The sequence below is a fragment of the Castanea sativa genome, chromosome 4 (genome assembly GCF_040712315.1).
Source record: "Castanea sativa cultivar Marrone di Chiusa Pesio chromosome 4, ASM4071231v1".
Classification (NCBI taxonomy): Eukaryota; Viridiplantae; Streptophyta; class Magnoliopsida; order Fagales; family Fagaceae; genus Castanea; species Castanea sativa.
The window spans coordinates 38,448,290-38,470,432 of NC_134016.1; the positions used below are offsets into that span (position 1 = coordinate 38,448,290).

At 38.2% G+C, this 22,143-nt stretch overlaps 3 protein-coding genes across 3 annotated transcripts; 1 reads left to right on the forward strand and 2 right to left on the reverse strand.

The window, feature by feature from the left end:
- Positions 1-421: 421 nt before the first annotated feature.
- LOC142631184 (putative aldehyde dehydrogenase) lies at positions 422-9,656 on the forward strand. Its single transcript, XM_075805284.1, has 16 exons — positions 422-709; positions 1,724-1,803; positions 2,219-2,322; positions 2,573-2,640; positions 2,817-2,874; positions 3,053-3,166; positions 3,475-3,558; positions 4,390-4,494; positions 4,886-4,999; positions 5,851-5,982; positions 6,079-6,168; positions 6,382-6,471; positions 6,999-7,208; positions 8,322-8,432; positions 8,986-9,065; positions 9,145-9,656. Exons 1-16 carry the CDS (start codon positions 624-626, stop codon positions 9,281-9,283), a joined length of 1,665 nt encoding a protein of 554 aa, XP_075661399.1. The 5' UTR covers positions 422-623; the 3' UTR covers positions 9,284-9,656.
- A 5,492-nt stretch (positions 9,657-15,148) lies between these two features.
- LOC142632848 (uncharacterized) lies at positions 15,149-18,336 on the reverse strand. The gene is made up of 5 exons (XM_075807172.1): positions 18,009-18,336; positions 17,641-17,927; positions 17,067-17,403; positions 15,558-17,022; positions 15,149-15,275 (listed from the first exon to the last, which is right to left on the reverse strand). The coding sequence occupies exons 1-5, from the start codon at positions 18,334-18,336 to the stop codon at positions 15,149-15,151; spliced, it is 2,544 nt and encodes an 847-aa protein (XP_075663287.1).
- Positions 18,337-18,369: 33 nt separating this feature from the next.
- On the reverse strand, positions 18,370-19,197 carry LOC142632849 (uncharacterized). Its single transcript, XM_075807173.1, has one exon. The coding sequence runs from the start codon at positions 19,195-19,197 to the stop codon at positions 18,370-18,372; it is 828 nt and encodes a 275-aa protein (XP_075663288.1).
- Positions 19,198-22,143: the final 2,946 nt, after the last annotated feature.

Consider the following 22,143-nt stretch of genomic DNA (forward strand, 5'->3'; position numbering starts at 1 on the left):
TATATGAGAAATGATATGCCCACAATATTTTTACAATATTTTTACAATAAATTCTAAGTGGCAGGATGTTACTGGTTGTTATTGTTAGGGCAAAAAAGTAATCTTAGTGTTAGGTTCAAATTTGAACCAATAACAACTAACCACCTATGATTTGTTGTAAAAATATTGTAAAAATATTGTGGACGTAGCACCTCTCATATATATATATATATATATATATCACCTGGGTTCAGTTTCCTATGTTCCTTTATCTCAGTAAACAAATTCAATCCCTTGATACTATCCTTGAGTTGGGTCCACGTAAGTCTGAAGTGTAATCGGTAAACCAAATTGTTATTAATTTTGATGGTTAAAAAAGTCCAAACAGAGTAAAAAATCATTGACTGTGAGAGCAAGAAATCCTACACGCATGGCATGGGATAACTGACCCACAAACATTCATGATGAGATTTAAAGGGTATTATTGGGATGAGCAAAATGTCAAGCCAACACAATCTAAAAGTTGAATCCAAAAGTACATGAAAAGGACAGCTTGGTTGGCCTTCCAGTTGTTCAAGGTTTATTGGAGTTGAGAAGAACAAAACTTTTTTTCCAGTTCAGTCCACTATCACAGAGCAAACATCATGAACAGGTTTCTATACTGTGGAGTTATGAGGGCCAAAGCTTCCCAAAAGGGTCTCAGTTTCTTCAATTCTTTCAATCTCTCAAGGTATGTTAATGATTTTCAGTTTCTGGGTTTGTTGAAAATGGTTGGAACATTGCTTGCTTTGTGTTGCTTTTTGAGTTTTTTGTCATTCAGACTATTGGGTTTGCTTCTCTCTCTCCAAAAAAAAAAGAAGAAGAAGAAGAAGAAGAAGAAAAGACTGTTGGGTTTGTTTTTGGTGCTGTGAATTGATGGGTTTTGCAATTTGCATTCATCTAATTGTTTTTAAAAAATTTATTTAGAAAAAAAGAGAGAAGGTAATCTGTTTGTAGCTATGTCGGAGACCATTACAGATGTATTTTATAGTTTTTACCTTACTTGTTACAGACTGACTCTTGTAGCGGATCCCAAGTAATTGGTATGAGGCATTTATAAAATAGTAAGGTTTGCTGTTTTGATGATTTCTGATACCTCAGTGGTCCATTGTAACTAGGAAGTGGGTCGTGTTGGGGCACATATATTCTGTTTGGACTCTTTACTTGTGTGCTATTCCAATAAGCAGAATGCATTCTATATCCCCCATTGATTCTGCAGACATTCAGATTGACGCTAATTCATAAAAGTTCTTTTAGTAGCCGTAATTTAATTTTTAGATTGCTTATTTTAGATTCAAGATCATAGACTGAAAATTAAATTGGAATATGATTATGTTTGTCAAACTGGTCATGAGTTCCCATCTATTTATTTTTTGTAACTGAAATGCATTTGGAGTCAGAATCCTAGACGGCTTTGGGCCCTTCTACCTCTACAATTTTCAAGGCAATCCATAAGATAAAACTTTCATGTATTCATACCTCTAATGAGTTTATAAGGTTATTATGGGATCTGTTCCTGATGATTTGATGATTCTTATTTGGAAGATTTTGTAATATTTGAAAAGATTTGCTTGTGCTGTGGAAGGTTTAGTTTACCTATATTCTTATTTGTGCCAAATATATGGGCTCTGAAGTTGATTTACCTGTCACTCTGTATGTTTTATTTCTAGTGGTTTCCCTGATTACAATTTCATTTTTATCACAGATCTGTTCATTCCATACCCTTTGCTACTGTAGACGTTGAAGAGATATCCGGTTCTCAACCTGCTGAAGTTCACAACTTGGGTAGGTACTGCTACTTCAGCAGTATGTTTAACTCAAAAATCGCTGTTTATTATAGATAATGCCCCACAGCTAACAAGAATTGAAAATAAAGAAACAAACAAGTTTACTTTACAAGGATCAGCTAGGTGTAATTCTCTATAATGATTCTCTAGTTGCTTTTTGCTCTGTTTTTAGTTTTTATATATATATATAAAGTCGAATGGATGAAATATTGATCTATTATCCTGAACCCCACTTTCCCTTCCCCAAAAGAAAGGACAGTTTTGTTGCTTCTACAACTGAAGCTTAGACTCAGCCACTAGAATAATGTTGTTTTCTTTGTCATATCTTAGCTGAATTAGGTTGCCTTGAACTTGTCCTTTTTATAAACCCACATTGATCAAGTATTATGAACATAGAATGTTGTCACTTTCAGTGCAGGGTAAATGGAAAACATCTTCAAATTGGAATACACTTTTGGATCCTTTAAATGGAGAGCCATTCATTAAAGTTGCTGAGGTAGATGAAACAGGCATTCAGGTGTGTATCATGAGTAGTTTACAAGTGCTTTAATTTTGAAAAGATCTTCTCCATTATTGATTGTACATAGAAGCTGAACTTAAGTCCTTATGCTTCATCATGCCATCTTTCCATTTTCCTTCTCTCACAAGTTCAATGATTTTATCTTTGAAATGGTTAGCCTTTTTTTTTGGCTCCATCTTTGACATGCTTACTTATGTTTGCATATTTAGCATCTAAATTCTTCCCCAATTGTGATTGAATTATGCAGCCATTTGTAGAGAGCTTGTCCAAGTGTCCCAAACATGGTCTACACAATCCCTTTAAAGCACCAGAGAGGTTTGCGTTGCTTATTTGGTCTTTGTGTCCTTTTTTCTTCCCCTTGCTTATATATATCTATTTGGGATATTTTGCACTGAGGATACTGTGATTATTTATTACCTGTTTTCTGAAAGAAGACCTCAATAACAATGTTCAATCAAATTATAACAACTGACAGCAACCATCTTTTGCAGGTATCTTTTGTTTGGAGACATATCTGTAAAGGCAGCCCACATGCTTTCCATTCCAAAGGTAATGTACTGTAAGGAAAGAGATAATAATTTTTTATTAAGTTTTTTCTCTTCTTTGAATTATGAATTAATTCGATAAGATTATTCAATGTCACATATATTAATTTTTTAGTTGTTTTACCAAAGGTATAATAGATAATTTGTATTGCATTAATTTTTTTTTTTTGTACAACTTTCAGGTTTCTGATTTCTTCACTAGGTTAATACAGAGAGTTGCTCCAAAGAGTTACAAGCAGGCTCTTGGAGAAGTTTATGTTACACAAAAGTTCTTTGAGAATTTCTCTGGTGATCAGGTACATCAAGATGAAATCACTTTGAGCCTTTTTGGTGTTGCAAAGAAAAATGGGCTTCTTTCGTATTGATAAATCTGTTATTGAAAATCTGTTAATTGGTTTCTTCTCATCCAAATAGATGGAATAATGATAAAATTACTGTTAATATTATGCTGCATTTATCACAACCGTCTTATATACTGCAAGAAATACCCTAGACATAATTATAAAACTTTTGTGTAATAAATTGTTTCATGATTCAGCTGTAATCTCTCTAGTAAAGTTGCTAAAGAAGTTTTTTTTGCAATTTCTGTCTACAAATTTGGCAGGTTCGTTTCCTTGCGAGATCTTTTGCAGTACCTGGAGATCATCTTGGACAGCAAAGTCATGGTTTTCGTTGGCCTTATGGTCCTGTAAGTTGTTCCCTGTAAATATGATTGATACTAGTAGATTCAAGACCTTCATCAAATTTCTCAATAATTGCTAAACATCGAATTTTTAATAAAGGGAAAAGTTGGAAAATTTACTCAATTCAGAGTAGCTTGTTCGCACTTCAACCAATGATGGTTGAAAAGTTGTCATGAAAAAGAACATGTTAGAATTATTCTTGAGAGTGTAATAAAGATTTGTCACTAGGATCTTTTATATCTTCATTAGAGCTCTTTAATAGTTTGTTAGATCTTCTTAAGTAATAAGATGCAGTCTGACCTGACTGTTTGAAATATAGACATGAAGTTCTCCTGTGTAGTAAGTGAATCTAATAAGAATTTCATAGTAGGTGCTCTTTTACCGTGCTCTCAGGAAAATGAAGTCTAGTTTTTTTAATTAAGCACATGCCGAACAGGGGAAATGGTTATTAAAAAAGAAAAGAAACAAGGAGATGATTAAAAAAATATTATGGATCTTCGATATGAAAAAGGCATTGATCTTTATGAGAGATGCTTTCTCTAATTGGTTCAACTTTTTTTATACTAGGCATACTATTTTGTCATCTCAACTTATCAAAAAAAGAATAATAATAAAATTAAAAAAAAAAAAAAAACTATCTTGTCATCTTGATGTGGATTTTGGTTTCATTTTCTGAATATGTTTTCTCCATGTCAAGATGGATACAGACTGTCTCTTCGTTAGTTTCTATTCAAGTTTTGGGTGTTCTAGAAATCCTTGTTTCATCTGAATAGTAGATAATGAATAATTTATATAGTCTCTTAATACCTTGCTAATATAAAAGACTGTCTGTGCAGGTTGCAATAATTACTCCTTTCAATTTTCCCTTGGAGATTCCTGTACTTCAGTTGATGGGTGCACTTTATATGGGCAACAAACCTATTCTTAAAGTTGATAGCAAGGTATGCCTGTAATCTTTTATGTATTATGGTTGGTGTGAACTTTCTAATTGATAATATATTAATTAGTGCATATGATGTGAGAACTTGTTGCAGTGGGTAAAATTGAGAAGAGAATGTACAAATTTCTAATTAAAGAACATCTATGGATGTTCAATGGGAGAGTGAAAAAGAGAGTGAATAATGAGGATGATGCACATGGCTAGCAGAATGATGCTCTAAAATTTGTCTTTTCAGAAATTGGTGGAATAATGCTCAATTACCTACTTTAAAAATACTGTGAAGTATTTTCTAAATTATTCTTTTGTATACTGGCATTCCTTTCTAGCAAAGTCTACTATTCTTTTTTTGAGATTTGTCTTATATAAAAATAGTGACTGATAATGTTTCATAGGTGAGCATTGTCATGGAGCAAATGATGCGCTTACTTCATTATTGTGGGTTACCTGCGGAGGATGTTGACTTCATAAATTCTGATGGGAAGACAATGAACAAGATATTATTGGAGGTTAGTAATAGATTGACAAATTCTGCTTTCTGATTCTTAATTATATCAGAGGCAGTTACTTTATTCCTGCAGATTTTCAATTGCTTGCTTATATGGTTTATTATGTGATCAAGCTTGCTCTTGATCACTAGTACTTCTTGTGTATTCAACAACACTGGTGTAGGATTGTTGAACATTTGGTTATAATTTGTTGAAGTTTATTTACTAGACACTTTGGATATTTTGGGCCTCTCTCCCCAACTTGCCCAACTTGCAATTCTATAAGTGGTTTACTTTGGTAATGGATTTGATATATTTCTAGTCCTGGAACCTTCCATCTTCTTATATTCCATATGTGTTCTTTCAACAGTTATAACACTAAGTCAGTGAGCTGGACATCTGTACACTCAAAACAGTCAGAATATCAACTTATGTTCTGCTCCTTATCCCATGGTTATATGGTTACATATATGATATCTAGAAAAGACGAAGTCTTAACACATATGATGGTAGTGTGGTGGAGGCAATTGTGGGGCTGCGGAGGTACTGGACCCTTTGATGGAGGCTTGAATGGGTTTGATAGTGTTGGTAATGGACTGTAAAGGCCAAAAAACAAAAAGATAAGGTGCCGTTGGTCCTGACAGTGGCTCAAGAAAACTTTTCTTCTTGGAAAAGTTATAGTTACCTCTAAGAGAAAATGCCTTGTACCTTTGATTTTGGAGTTCATTGTCTAATGTCTTTGCCCATTTGTTCTTATTACTGAATTAGCTCTCAGCCATGAATTTTACAATTCTTATAAATGTGCTTTATAACATGTAAATTTGTTAGAAGTATATATAAAATCAAATTTCATACTTATATTGCTCTTGTAGGGAAACCCACGAATGACCCTCTTTACTGGTAGCTCAAGAGTGGCAGACAAGTTGGCTGTTGACCTTAAGGGTCGCATTAAGTTGGAAGATGCAGGATTTGACTGGAAAGTTCTAGGGCCTGATGTTCAGGAGGTTACTTATCAACAATTTCAATATTAGATTATACAGTTTCAGCTATGTAATTTTATAATAGTCTTGTGGTATGTCTTATGGGTTTTTGGATTGCAGGAAGATTATGTTGCATGGGTCTGTGATCAGGATGCATATGCATGTAGTGGTCAGAAGTGCTCAGCACAATCAATATTATTCATGCATGAGGTTAGCTGTTTGCATTTGATGCTTATTAAGAATGTTCTATTATTAAGGCTGAGAAGATGACTTCTTGTATTTCTATCTTGGATTGTGTTTTGTCTTTTATTTCATCCACATAGATTTGCTCATAGTCACAACATTGTGAATAGGACTTTGAAGATTGTGACCAACCAATTTCCTTTCATTAATCTTAATAATCTCATTGTTGTCCTTTTGCAGAACTGGTCTAGAACTTCACTTTTATCCAAAATTAAAAACCTTGCTGAGAGAAGGAAATTAGAAGATTTAACTATTGGCCCTGTCCTTACTGTAAGTGTGCTACTTTTGCTTCTATCTTTAATTATCTTATTTATATGATCTTCAAAAATACCACTCATGAAGCATCCAATTAATAGCATTCTTCTTACTACCATCCTAGATGATTTAAAAAGTGCATTTTGGAGTAGCAACATTTGAACTGATAGATTTTTTGGATTGCAAATTAGATGTCCTTGAAGAAGCCTTCTAATGGTTTTACCTTTTTGTGTTCATGATGTGGAGGAAATAGGCTTCTGGAATACTGGGCTAAATCTCAAAAGTGGTTGGTCAGTCAAGCCAGTTGATCAGGGGGCTTTGGCAATTAACCCTTTAGGGATTTGACCAACCTTTGCGGTATTGATCAGAAAAAACCTAGGCAACCTAGACATCTTTCCATGCATATAGGACACTATGAAGTATGGCATATTTATTTGATCCACCTCTTGAATTTTTTTTCCTAATACTATTATCCATTTCATCCTACACATGAGCAAAGCTATTCTGATTGTTAACTTTGCTTTTCTCTTTTGTTGTTGCAGTTCACAACTGAAGCCATGCTAGAGCACTTGAATAAATTGCTTCAGATACCAGGTTCAAAACTACTCTTTGGCGGCGAACCTTTAAAGAACCATTCAATTCCATCCATATATGGTGCTATAAAACCAACGGCCGTTTATGTCCCACTTGAAGAAATTATGAAAGAAAACACATATGAGCTTGTAACAAGAGAAATTTTTGGACCATTCCAGGTAAATAAGAAAGGACTCTTTCATTGTAATTTTTTGGTTTTGAATTTTTGGTGTATTACTAAGTTTTATTCAACATTTTATGTCAAATTGTTTGTGATCACATACAAGTGTCCTGAGTATATTGGATCACAACATTTTTAGTTACATTGGCTATTCAAATTTTAGTACTATGTAAAAATATTAACTTTGCTGGAGCTTAAAGCTGAGCCTGGATACTAAAATCTCTGTGCTGCATCGTGAATTGGGACCATGTATCCCAAATAATATTGTACACTCTTTTTTCAGTGTCAGGGCTTGTTCAGTTGCTGAGAATTTTAAATATCGAGAGTTATAAATACTTGATAGTTTAAACTTACAAGAATTAAAATTCCTGATAGTTGGATTTTATGCTGTGCAGATATACTTTGAATTTAAATGTTTATACAAAGCTAATAATGTTTGAGTTACACTATGGCTCTCTGCTTCAACCTCTATTAAGTGAACTTTGAATGATTTACAATTGGGTTCATTGGGTAAAATCTCAAATGTAGACATCTATAAAGGAGGTGGCTTATTTTGGTTCCGTAGTTTGCTCTCCTTTTCTACTATGATACTAAGTAGTGCTTAGAAGCACATGGATTAAACTTTGAAGTTTCACAAATATATTAAAGTAGTTACATACAAACTGAAAAAGATTGTACAGTTTCAAAGTAGGTAGGCTTGCTTTTGTGACACGTGTATGGTCTGATCTTCAGATGATCATGTTTAGTATTTTGAGCTGTTATATGGGGGCAGTGAAGCCAGAAAGCAACTTTCACAACTTTAAAGGAGTTCTCCGTATCTAAGAGTTGTTGGAAACCTAAAAAACAAGGATCACAAAAAAATATAAGGAAATAAGAATGTCATTCCTTCTCTGGGGTCTCTGTGTGTGTGATTGTACATGAACATATGACTGTGTGTGCACACTCATTGAGAAAGAGAAAGTTGGAAATGGGAAGTGCATCTTTATTTATTTTTATTTTTTAAATTGTGTTCTACACAAAGGAATGAGTTATAATAGCTGGATGTTAATGTTACTGACATCTTTGGTCCTAGACTAATATTGACTAAATGTTATTTTGTATTTGCTCCTAGATTATTACCGACTACAAAAAAGAACAACTTCCAATGGTGTTGGATGCTCTTGAGAGGATGCATGCACATTTAACAGCTGCTGTGGTTTCAAATGATCCCCTGTTCCTACAGGCAATTCTCTCTCTCTCTGATAAATTTCAGTTATAATTTTTTTAACCCCAAGCTCAACTTCAGTATGCCCCATAATTTAGATTACCTTGTTTGTTATTTTTTTTGTCTTTATTGGGATATGGTTAATATAGAGTAAGTAATGCGTTACAGGAGACAATTTCTAGTTTCATGAAATGCTTTGTGAATTTGTAAGTGTTCTAATGCAATGGCTGGCCCAAAGTCCCAACTGTTGACCTTGGTGTTGCTTTAAATACCAATAGCTCATTGTCATGTAGGAGCTCAAACGGTTTAATAAAGGTGTCACCGACTACTTCTGGTTCTTTTATTTTTTGTTTTCCTTCTGTTTTGGGAAAGAGGGGGAGGGGGGCTCGGACATGATGGTATAAGTTTCACTTCCATAAAATTTTGCAGCCCCATGATGGTATCCTGCAATCTTGTGTGTATGGAGCAGTCTCCTGGATCCTTTTTCTAAAAAAGAAAGTGCTTCTTTAAATGATGATTTTCAGCTCCATCATCTCAGTTTAGTGTATTTATGTCATAAATCAATGTGCAGGAAGTTATTGGAAAAACAGTAAACGGGACTACTTATGCTGGATTAAGAGCAAGAACAACTGGAGCTCCACAGAATCATTGGTATGCAGGAAATAAATAGTCTCTTTACTTAATGAGAAGATTGCCATGTGATTTTGTCATTAACAACTGTATGTGACAGGTTTGGACCAGCTGGAGACCCCAGGGGCGCAGGAATTGGGACCCCAGAAGCAATAAAGCTTGTTTGGTCTTGCCATAGAGAGATTATATATGATATCGGCCCCGTGCCAAAAAACTGGGAAATTCCACCATCTACTTGAGAAGTCACACTCACAACAGAAGAAGAGAAACAAATATAACTTACAATGCCTACAAGCAATTTTCTTCTGACTTCATTGACACAAGACAATACAGTGGGGAGCAGTTGTGTCCTTTACTCGCTCACTATTTTCATTAATAAATTGGGATGTTTAGTTTGGCTTTTTATTTGGCCAATTTAGCTTATTCAACTAGTGTACAATTTTTAAAACCTCACTTTTTTGTTACAACTGTATTTTTGCTGAATGAGAATGAAAATAAGCTGTCCAAAAAAGAAAAAAAAAATTGTGTCAGTACTTGTTACTGACCAGTTCTCCTCTCTGTAATAATTGGTAATTTATCAAACAATCCACAAGGGACTACAGTTTTGAATTTGATGAAAGTAGCAGAAGCTGGAAATGCTAGATTATGGTTTTGCTCTACAAACGTAATACATGCATTATGCACAGATTAGGTTGGTACCTACTGGTCTTATCCAACTTCAAATTGCTTGTTGCTTTGTTTGTCATGCTGATTTCACAGGTCTGTTTAAGGTTAACTGTGAAAATATAAGTTAATTGGTTACCTGAGAACACTTGTTGCTCTATGCTGCCACCTAACAGTTTAGATGAATCCCTCATAGAGGATTGTAGTTAAACTTTGTCCATATATATAAGCTATGATAGAATTCCGTTTTATCAGGCTGTCCTCCCAAAAGACTTATACGTTTGGACTTCCTGTTTGACATGTTATAAAGTTTGGAATTTTTGCTTAGAATGGTATTAATAAATTAATTAAGACAAACTCATTAAAAAAAAAAAAAATTGGAATGTAAATTAGGTGTATGATATATATAAGCTTATATATTTATGATTGAAAATCTTAAATCTTGTCTTGGATAATATACGAGCTTGTAGCCTCATGCATATTCATGAGATACATTTACAAGTAGGCATAACTAAATACTTATGACTAACAATCACGTAAAAGACATAACAACCACCACAACGTTTTATGACTAAAGATCCTAAAACAATGAATTTGTAGAGAGGGTAGCAACAACAAAGCTTTAGACGTTCCCTTTTCCTGTGTCTCTCCTCTCTTATTTATACCCTTTGCCCTTACTATTTCAGCCCTACACCTCTCCATCTACTCCACCCCTTCTACTGACACTTGTCCATTCCCTTGTAGTCGGTAATGAAGAGAAGCTTTAGCTCTGTGTTTTGTGTGTTTTGTACTGTTCAGGTCATTTCTACATTAATGCAACAGATAAAGCTGGTACTCCCTATTCAATGCGGCCAGAATGGTTGGTGCAGAACATTCGATGCAACGTTCATAGTTATCCAGCCCCCACCCAGATATTTGCAATATACCCCATATATTATCAATCTACCTTTCGTCCTTTGCCCGGCCATCCCACTTCATCCTCAGGAAAGTGACTTTTATTCTCCTTTACTCCTTATGCCTTTCAGTATGTCCTCAGGTCTTCAGATCTTTGGGTTCTCGGGTCCTCGGATCTTCAGGTCCTTATAACAGCCCTTTAACACTTGGGTTATTAACCACGAATTAATAGCCAAGTTTTAACTTCTCGGATACGCCTCTTATGTGCATTTTGCTTTCACACGTACGGACGTCTTTTCGCTGCCCATGACACGCTTCTGACGCCTCGAAGTCCATGATGGAGCATTTATGGTGTCAGGTGGTTCCTTACCTATGCACGTTCTAAGGCTGGATGAGCATCGTACGGCTCAGATGTCGATCTCAATTATGAGCGGGAAAATTACCGCCCTTTCATTTTTCTTTTTATTTTTTTACCCCTATAAATGCAAACCTTCAGGCTGGCTGAGGTTCATTTTGGTGTTTTGAAGGATTAAAGGAAAAAGGACCTCCCGAGGAGCAGTTTTAAGCATTCTTCAGAGGTGTGTCAGCTCTCCTATTGCTTCTTTTTTATTGTTTATTTTTCTTTTTCTATCGTAAGGGTTAATGGGTAGATACGCTAAACTAGTAAAAACAGATGAGACGAAGGCCGCTTTTAAGACCCAATATAGGATTCCTGACGATGTAGACATTCAATATTGTGAGGAAGAAGATTGTCTACTTGTATCTCGGCCACCCGAGTCAGTTTTAATTCCCATGATCGTTTTTATTGAAGGCGGAATGGAAATTCCCATGGGTAGGGTGACCCGAGATTTTCTTATAAATTATAGACTTACCCCAGCCCAATGTTCTCCCAATGTCCTTAGGATTCTAGGATGTGTAGATGCCCTAAATCGTAAAATGGGAACCAACTTGACTTGGCATGACGTAAATTGGGTGTACAATTGCCAAAAAGGGGGAAAAAACCAAATATTACATGAAGTGTAGGGTCTCAGCCGTTAGGTTGATTTCCTACTTGCCTGACTCAAGCAAAGGCATGGACGAGGATTACCTCATCATCTCAGGGAATTGGCATGACGGCTTACACTGCCCTACCCAAGATGGGGTGTCAGGTAGGGTTCCTGAGAACCGATATAATACTTAGGAATAACCATCTTCTTTTTATGATCTAACATTGATTAATTCTTCCTAACGGTTTTTATTTCTCACTGCAGACGACTACCACACCGCTCCAAACATAGCCGCTGTGAACCGTCAAGATTTGAACAGAATTCTCAGGTCAGAAATATTCTTGCACAGAGACGGACAACTCCGGGCAGCCCACGTCATCCTCGGCTACACCCCTTCCACCAAACGATTTCAAAGTCCAAATAACGTAATCCGAGCCAGGGATCTTCGGCTAGCTCGTATTGACGTTGTAGTTCCTGGCTTCTTACTACCTGCACCTCCTCCAACAGGAACCCAAGGCGCATAACTTCCCGCCCCTCTCGTAGCCAAATTACTTTACCCCCAAGAGCAATCCATTGATCTAGTGGTAGAAGAAAAAACTTCAACTCCCGAGCTGAGTCGCCCCGAGGTGACGGAAAAAGACTTTGAAGTTTTTTACCGCGAAGATGCCCCTCACAATTCACATCCTTCGACTAGCAATATAGGCTTCCAAGAGAAAGAACTCGATCTTATGGCCTTGCTACAAGCACATGCAGGCAGCTCTTCCCTTGCTGTGGCCGTACCCCCTCGTCCAATCACCCCCGCCGTGACATGCACCCCTCCCTCCGAGGTCGTGGACAAAAAAAGAAAAAGGGGTCAAAGTAGCAAAAACGTCATAGAAATCGAAGAAGGAGAGAACCCCGACCTTCCTTCTAAAGATAGTAGGGCAGGGAAAGCCCTTACCAAAAAGCCCGCTCATACTGGATCTTCCAAGGATACCAGTAGCGAGCCAACAAGAAAAGCAACGGTTTGGCGCCCCAACTTTACCCTAAGTTTAGGTAGCCCCGTTCTTGATGATGCCAATCTTAGAGATCCGAAAAAGGGAAGCTCAAGCTTGGTGGCCGAGTGCTTGGAAAAGGCCTTATGCCTTCCTGAGGACATGGCTGAACTGCGGTCTTTCCGCAAAAGAGAAGTCTTCTTGTCTCTAAAACAAGACTTAGCTAAGGTATTTTCCCAATTCTATATCATTTTATCTTCATTATTATTGAAAGCATTACTCATATAACTCTTGTAATTTATGTACATTATAGGTTGTCTAGGCTTCATTCATGGCTGAGGAGTGGGTGGATCATTCCTTGGACTTGGCTAGGAAAGCCGAGCACAATGCCAAGGTCGCTGTGAGGGCTCAGAACGAAGCGGAACAGAATTTGAAGGAAACCCTCATTCGCTTAACCGAGGTAGAAAAAGCTCACAAAAACGCAGTATCTGCCTTGCAGAGTTATGAGTCACAGGCTAATATTGCTCTTGAAGCCCAAAAACAAGCTTAAAACAGACTTGCTCTTACTGTGGTGGAGCTTAAGCAGGTGCAAAGGGAACTAGCCTTTAAGGAGCAGGAGAAGGCTGATGCTGAGCAAGCAGCATATGATGCCGGTATGAAGAAGGCTGCTGACAGCCTCACCGCTCAACTAAAAGGGGTTGCCCGTGCATTCTGTTTAGAAGTGTGGGGTCGGGCCTTAGACACTGCCGGAGTATCCACCGAGTCTGAGCTTCGAGCTCCTGACAGTGTTTATTACCCTTCCGCCTTACAACTAGCTCCTGCTCCCGCTAAACCTACAAGTGACTCCAGTTCCGTTCCTCCCGCAGCTGCGACCGCTCCGGACCTTGATCCTTCTTCTGTTCATCCCCAGGGCCAAGAAATAGCCGAAAACCCTTCTCCTAACGTCGAGCCAGTGAATGAAGGAAATGAAGCCGATTCGATGGAAGTGGGACAGGCAAAAAAGAAGAAAAAAGAGAAAGAAGCAAAGAAGAAGAACCCTAAAGACAAACAAACAAGCACTTGATTTTGTTGTTTTTCTTTTTGTTTTTTTTGTTTTTTTTTTGTTTTTTTTTGAACTGAATGGAAGGAAATAATAGTCGTGCCGTGCATATTTTTATTGTTAATATATTGCAATACTCAAGTATTTACGTTGTTTCTACTCATTTGCCAAGTACAATGCCTTACCGCTAAGATAATAAATTTTCATGCACTCATAACATAGATCACGATGATCAATTTTGCAACATAAGCCAAAAGTAAACAGTGTTCATTTTTTGTCTTACACTTATGATTTGAGGAGCTGACCAAGAACTAAGATGAAGTTAACACTTAACTTTTCTTTAGGGGGTTACTATTTTTTAGACTTGTGGCCCGAGGAGCCATACAAGGCCTAAAGTCAGCTTGACACTTGAATTTTTATAAGGTGTTAATTTCTCTTAGACTTGTGGCCCGAGGAGCCGAACAAGGTCTAAGTTCAACTTAACACTTAAATTTTTATAAGTTGTTAATTTCTCTTAGACTTGTGGCCCGAGGAGCCGAACAAGGTCTAAGGTCAGCTTAACACTTAAATTTTTATAAGTTGTTAATTTCTCTTAGACTTGTGGCCCGAGGAACCGAACAAGGCCTAAGGTCAGCTTAACACTTAAATTTTTATAAGTTGCTAATTTCTCTTAGACTTGTGGCCCGAGGAGCCCAACAAGGCCTAAGGTCAGCTTAACACTTAAATTTTTATAAGTTGTTAATTTCTCTTAGACTTGTGGCCCGAGGAGCCGAACAAGGCCTAAGGTCAGCTTAACACTTAAATTTTTATAAGTTGTTAATTTCTCTTAGACTTGTGGCCCGAGGAGCCAAACAAAGCTTCAGGTCAGCTTAACACTTAAATTTTTATAAATTGTTAATTTCTCTTAGACTTGTGGCCCAAGGAGCCGAACAAGGCCTAAGGTCAGCTTAACACTTAGGTATAGTTTATTCTAGTAAAAGAAAACACACAAACTAAAGGAACAAAATAAGCCTACAATTGATACAAAAGAAGGCTCTTCCTTTAATAGTAATAACGTCGTAAGTTATTTACATTCCAGGGGCGATGAACTACCCTTCCATCTAAATCTTCTAAACGATAAGCCCCCACGCCCGCTACAGACGTAATTCTATACGGTTCTTCCCAATTAGGCCCTAATTTACCCCAGGCAGGATTTCTCGTTGTTCCCACCACTTTTCTTAATACCAAGTCTCCTGGTACTAAAGGTATTGACTTTACTCCCTTGTCATATGTCTGCTTGAGTTTCTGTTGGTAACTGCCCATCTTCACACTGACTACTTCCCTTCTTTCTTCAATGGTATTCAAACTATCACACCGCATATCATGATTACTCGCATCGTTATACTAATCAGATTTCAAGGTGGGAAAGCCTGACTCCAATGGGATTACCGCTTCCATTCCATATGTCATTGAAAATGGTGTCTCGCCTGTTGATCTTCGGGGGGTAGTACGATAAGTCTACAACACATGAGGCAACTCTTCTACCCATCTTCCTTTAGCATCGTCTAATCACTTCTTTAATCCTGTCAGAATAACTTTATTTGTAGCCTCAGCTTGACCATTTCCTTGAGGGTAGGCCGGTGTTGAGTATCCATTCCTTATTCCCATATCCGTACAATACCTACGGCATGCCTTGCTATCAAATTGAAGACCATTATCAGAAATCAAAGTATGTGGGACTCCAAAGTGAGTTACGATATTCTTCCAAATAAACTTCATAGCATCTGCATCCCTGATATTAGCTAATGGTTCGACTTCCACCCACTTAGTAAAATAATTCGTGCTGACAAGGAGCCATCTTCTATTACCAATTGCCCGAGGAAAGGGTCCGACGATATCCAAGCCCCACTTAGCAAAAGGCCATGAGCTAGATAATGGATTCAAGACTCCCCCTGGTTGATGAATGTTTGGTGCAAACCTTTGACACTGGTCACACTTCTTTACATATTCCTGAGAGGCCTTCTGCATATTTGGCCACCAATACCCTTGAGTCATGGCTTTGTGGGTTAACGATCTTCCCCTCATATGACTTCCACATATTCCTTCGTGTAACTCTTCCAATAAAGGCTCAACAGCTTCAGGATGTACGCAGAGCAAATATGGCCCCGAGTAGGAATGTTTGTACAACTTATGCTCCCCAGAAAGCCAATATCGGGGGGCACTTCTCTGTACCTTCTCAGCTTCCACTTTATCCTCGGGTAACACCCCGCACTGTAGGAATGTCACAATCAGATCCATCCAGCTCGAGCCAACGCGAATGTTGTGAACTTCCACTACCGGGATGCTAGTAAGGCTAGAGGTCAACAAGTCCTCTACCATTACCATCCATGGTAACTTTGAGCCCAAAGATGTGGCTAACATGGCCAACGAGTCGGCATGAGCGTTCTGCCCTCTTAGAATTTGTCGTACTTTAAAACTCTTAAACAGACCTAACACCCCTTTGACTCGTTCGAGGTATTTTTTCATTCTTTCATCTCTTGCCTCAAACTCTCCATTAACTTGCTCGACAACTAATCTGGAATCACAATACAACTCCACTATTTCTCCTCCCAGATGCCTAACCATTTGAGCACCTGCCAAGAGAGCTTTATACTTGGCCTCACTATTAGTGGCTACAAATCCTAGCCGTAGTGACTTTTCCATAATTAATTTCTCAAGGGTAATCAACACAATTCCAATCTCAGCTCCCTTTCGATTTAATGCCCCATCCGTATATACTTCCCAAAGAAGGACATTCCTAAGCCCAATAGACATTACGGCTAGCATAACATCTTCTTGCTTAGTGCCACTTTCTGTGAATTCGGCCACGAAATCGGCAAGAACCTGCCCTTTAATAGCCGTCCGGGGCATATACTTAACATCATAAGCTCTAAGCTTAGTTCCCCACTTAGCCACGCGACCAATGTAGTCAGATTTCCTCATGATAGCCTGCAAAGGCAATTGGGTAAGAACTACTATCGTATGAGCTTGAAAATAATGGGGAAGCTTCCTTGTTGCATGTACGACGGCTAGAAGAGCCTTTTCCAAAGGTAAATTTTGCCGCTCGGCCTCTTGCAAGGATTTACTAATATAATATACCGATTTTTGAACCCCATCATCATTCCGTATTAGGACAAGACTTACAGCATAGTCCGTGACTGCTAAATAGGCATACAACACCTCTTCCTTCTCCGGCCGTGATAGTATTGGCGGATTTGCCAAATACTGCTTCAAATCCTCAAAGGTCAAATTACACTCATCTATCCACTGGAAATCTTTCCATTTATGCAAAAGGCGATAAAAAGGTCGACACCTATCCGCAGACCGCGATATAAACCGATTCAAGGCCGCAAACATTCCAGCTAGCTTTTGTACCTCCTTAGGATTCCGAGGAGGATGCAACCCTAAGATAGCCACCCTAAGATAGCCTTGATTTGATTAGGATTACCTTCAATTCCCTGGTGCGTTATCATGTACCCGAGGAACTTTCCCGAACTTACTCCAAAAGAACACTTGGAAGCATTCAAACGCAATTTGTACCTCCTAAGGACTAAAAAGGTTTCGTGTAAGTTCTTCACATGGTCTCCCACTTCCTTACTTTTAATCACCATGTCATCGATATATGCCTCCATATTACGCCTCAACTGCAACTCAAACATTCTAGTCACCATCCTTTGATAAGTGGAGTTTGCATTCTTAAGACCCAAGGGCATTACTCGATAATGATAATTGCCATTAGGAGCACGAAAAGCTGTCTTCTCTTGATCACTCAATGACATAGGGATCTAATGATAACCCTGAAAAGTATCTAGGAAATTCATCCGAGGGTGCCCAACAGTTGCATCCACCAACTGATCAATTCTCGGAATAGGGAAAGGATCCTTTGGACATGCCTTGTTCAGATCAGTGAAATCGACGCAAACTCTCCACTTTTCGTTCTTCTTTTTAACCACAACAGTGTTGGCCAGCCACTCAGGATAAAAAATTTCCTTGATTGCCCCCGCTTGCTTTAACTTGTTAACCTCTTCTTCAACTGCCTCGGCATGCTCTTGGGACGCACGCCGAGGAGGCTGCTTATGGGGCACTGCGTGGGGACTAACATTCAAATGGTGACAAATGAATTCTGGATCAATTCCCGGGACGTCATGGGTCACCCATGCAAAAACATCAATGTTATCTTGTAAGAACTTAACTAATTCCTCCCTTTCCGGCACTGGTAATTGGGATCCCACCTGAAAATATTTCTCTATATCTTCTCCTATAAATATCTTGTCCAGCTCTTCAGCGGAACCTCCATCCCCATTGACACCTATTCCCCGAGCAGATTTCTTTAATTGCTATAATGCTTCCGGAGTCGCCCCCGTTGATAAACCTTGCCCTGTTCTAATACTTGCAGACATCAGACACTGCCTGGCTACCGACTGGCTGCCGTGTAATATCTCCACCCTTCCTTGGATAGGATATTTCACCATTACGTGCAAAGTTGAAGAAACTGCCCCCATTGCATGGAGCCAAGGCCTAGCTAGAATGGCCATGTAAGGTGAATACGCCCTGACTACTATGAAGTTAACTTGGACCTCGGTACCCTCCACCTGTACAGGTAGCCTAATCATCCCCCGAGGAATCACCTGTTTCCCGTCAAAGCCTACTAACGGGGAATCATACTTCTCCAAATCCTCTTCTTTCAACTTTAAACCATTAAACAAGTCAGCATACATAATTTCTGCACCACTTCCATCATCCACCAAGACTCATTTCACGTCATATCCCCCGATACGAATAGTTACTACCAATGCATCATCATGAGGTTGATATGTTCCCTCCTTATCTTCTTTAGAAAAACCCAATACTGGCGTCGCCGAGAACCTCACTCTTTTAGCCAGTTGGTTGTTTCCCTCCATGACTTCGTTTCCAAAGCCACTTTGCACGGACATGATCCGAGAAGGATCCCCGGCTTCTCTTCTCGGCTGCACCAAAATAACATTAATGGTGCCTAAAGCCGGCTGAGGAGTATTTCCAAAATACATTCGCGTACCTTGATGTCCCACTTGCCCGTTCGGCCTATACAAGAAATAATTGATCTTTCCCGCCTTGGCTAATTGGTTCAAATGGTCACGCAACGTCCGACACTCTTCTGTAGTATGTCCCTTATCTTGATGATAATGACAATGAAGATTTTGATTCCTTGTAGATGCATTTCCACTCATCTTGTTAGGTGGTCTAAAGTATGGTTCATTTCGAATTTTGTCCAATATGTGATGTATAGGCTCCTTGAATAGTGAATTAACCAAAGGAGTTTCAGCTGGCAATGGACGACTTGGAAAGTCTCGCCTAGGCCGACTGCCTTGAAACCCCACTCCTCGAAGATCTTTCTTCTCCGGATATACCTTCGCTTTTCCTTTGCTTTGAATCTGGTCCTCCTCCACCCGTTTATATTTGTCTATACGGTCCATAAGCTGGCGCATGTCTACAGCTGCCTTCATTGTCAAGGACTTCCTCAATCCATGCTCCGTGGGGAGCCCCACCTTAAAAGTTCTTACAGCCACATTTTCAACATCTCCGTCAATTTCATTATACATTTCTCAATATTGATCAGAATAAGTTTTGAGCGTTTCTCCTTCCCTCATGGCCATAGACAGTAGTGCATCCAAGGGTTTTGGGATCCTATTACAAGTTATGAATCGTGCCCCGAATGCCCTTGTCAACTCTTCAAAGGACTTTAGGGAACTTTCCGCCAAAGCACAAACCACCGCATGACCACTGGTCCCAGACTGGAGGGAAACACTTTGCACATCAACGCTTCATTATTCGAATAGACTACCATCTTTTGATTAAAATGACTGACGTGTTCTACATGATCAGTCCTTCCATTATAAATAGTAAATATAGGTTGAGAAAATCTGTAGGGGAGTTTTGCCTTATTTATCTAGGCCACGAAAGGGGATTTAGAAATTTGCCTCAAAGCTTTACCCATTGCATCATTCCCCTCACCATGGTATGCCCCATTTTGACCTTGCGCCTCCTCCCGCCTCTTTGCCCTAGCACCCGAAGAAGTACTCAAACGGGCCTCACTGTGAAGAGACTCAAGTGCAGGAAGCTCATTTCCTCTAGGTTTTTCCTCAGAACTATCACTGGAAGAGTAAGACAGACTCCTTCTACCACACTTCTTACGATCTAAGCACTTGCGCAAGTAATCTATCTCGGACTGCATTTGCTGCAACACATCATCGCGAGACATTTGCTTCTCGGTCGGTGATCGTTGCCCAGCCACTTGACCATTACGATGCGATTCCACTACCACACTTGGGGTGCGTTTCTTTCCAACTCCCCGTTGTATATTTACGGTTAGGTTTCTCCTTTGTGAACCTACTAATTCTTCCCTTTCTTGACTTGCCTCTGCCATATACCTTTAAACCAGAACGCCCCACTTTATTGTTCCCACAGATGGCGCCAATTGTAAGGACCAACAATCATGTAAAAGACGTAGCAACCACCACAACATTTTATGACTAAAGATCCTAAAACAATGAATTTGTAGAGAGGGTAGCAACAACAAAGCTTTAGACGTCCCCTTTTCCTGTGTCTCTCCTCTCTTATTTATACCCTTTGCCCTTACTATCTCAGCCCTACACCTCTCCATCTACTCCACCCCTTCTACTGACACTTGTCCATTCCCTTGTAGTCGGTAATAGAGAGAAGCTTTAGCTATGTGTTTTGTACTGTTCAGGTCATTTCTACATTAATGCAACGGATAAAGCTGGTACTCCCTATTCAATGCGGCCAGAATGGTTGGTGCAGAACATTCAATGCAACGTTCATAGTTATCCAGCCCCCACCCAGATATTTGCAATATACCCCATATATCATCAATCTACCTTTCGTCCTTTGCCCGGCCATCCCACTTCATCCTCGGGAAAGTGACTTTTATTCTCCTCTACTTCTTATGCCTTTCAGTATGTCCTCGGGTCTTCAGATCTTTGGGTCCTCGGGTCTTTGGATCTTCGGGTCCTCACAACTTATTAAATTTTTACCAAGTTTATATATAATATATGTAATTTTTGTATATATAAAAATATAAAATAGCTACTTTTAAAATAAATATACTTTTATTTGAAAAAAATGAAAAAAAAATCATTTAAATTGTTATCTATGATATTCTCAATTATAGTTTGTCTAACCAGTTTCTCAAAAAAAAAAAAAAAAAGGTTTGTCCAACTACTATTTGTATAATAATATTAATACTATAAGAAAAAAGTTATGAATAGCAAATGTTTGTAATTTTTTGTTGTGTTAGAGTTTAGTTTGCATAAAAGATGAAATTATGGATTGAATAATAAGTTGCTTCTGATTGTCATGGAAATTGGCAAGTATGTTAAGAACAAATAGAACATGTAATTTAACGATTGGATTTTTAAAATATAAATTCAATAACAAGTAGGGATAGACCCACGATTTCAAGCTAGAGGGGGCTAAAGTGTAAGCAAAAAACAAAAAAAAACCTTCAAATAAGCATCCATATAATATTAACAAATTATAAATACACATTGTTTCTTAATACATTAACAAAAATAAATAATTTTTTTTTAATACTACGCTGGCTAGGATTTATATTTTTTTTGAAGTTGAGCATCACAGTAGTGGTGCTTAAAAAAAATTTAGCTTTAGCTTTCTCTAATAACACATGGTTTTTTGGCTCTTTGGTGGTAAATAACTTTTTTACTAAAATACAAACACCATTGTAAATGCTTTTATTGTTTCTGTTAAGTTTTTGGGTTAGATAGTTATTAGTTGAGCTAGGCTAGCTAAGCTAATTGGAGAGGAGGGAGGGCCTAAGGTTTTGGAAGGGGACCAAATATTAAAAAAAAAAAAAAAAGGGGACCAGGGGGACCTGGGTCCCCACCTAGATCCGTCCCTAATAACAAGTTATAAGTTATTAGATGATGTAACATTGATTAGAGTTACATCAGGTGTTACACAAACTTTCAAAGACCACCGCACACCCTTGGTGCGATGATCACTCCAAAAGTATAAGTGCTTGTGGAGTGTGAGGAGATAGGGCCGGGGTTCAAGTCTCCAAGAGAGAACTTCACACACATATACACTTAGATTAGTTTAGAGTAGAATTCTATCTTGTATAAAAAAAAATAGCTTTATTCATGGAGTCTAAATCTTCTGTCCCACTTTTCCTACTCCACTCTATACTCCACCAATAAAAACTTGTCACGTGTTCATCTAATTAATTAAATATTATCATTATTGACTTATTAATACAACCGTTATTAATTAATAGTAGTATTTAATTAATTAATTAGGTGAACACGTGACAAATTTTTATTAGTAGAGTATAAAATAGAGTAGGAAAAGTGGGACAGAAGATTTGGACTCTTATTCATGACCCTAGTAAACTAATACATCATAGTAAAACCGAAGCTCTGTCACTCTTACAATTTTTCACGTCAACACAACATTTTAAAAAAAAAAAAACCCTAAACTCAAAACAAGAAAACCAAAAAAAAAAAAAAAAC

Coding starts and splice junctions, on each gene's coding strand:
- LOC142631184 (XM_075805284.1), top strand. CDS start 624: ATGAACAGGTTTCTATACTGTGGAGTTATGAGGGCCAAAGCTTCCCAA. Junction 3,559..4,389: donor TTCGTTGGCCTTATGGTCCT/GTAAGTTGTTCC, acceptor CTGTCTGTGCAG/GTTGCAATAATTACTCCTTT. Junction 6,472..6,998: donor CTATTGGCCCTGTCCTTACT/GTAAGTGTGCTA, acceptor TTGTTGTTGCAG/TTCACAACTGAAGCCATGCT.
- LOC142632848 (XM_075807172.1), bottom strand. CDS start 18,336: ATGTATGCTGACTTGTTTAATGGTTTAAAGTTGAAAGAAGAGGATTTG. Junction 17,404..17,640: donor CCGAGGCAGTTGAAGAAGAG/GTTAACAAGTTA, acceptor GGTTATCATTAG/ATCCCTATGTCATTGAGTGA. Junction 17,023..17,066: donor AACGCACCAGGGAATTGAAG/GTAATCCTAATC, acceptor TGGCTATCTTAG/GGTTGCATCCTCCTCGGAAT.
- LOC142632849 (XM_075807173.1), bottom strand. CDS start 19,197: ATGTATAATGAAATTGACGGAGATGTTGAAAATGTGGCTGTAAGAACT.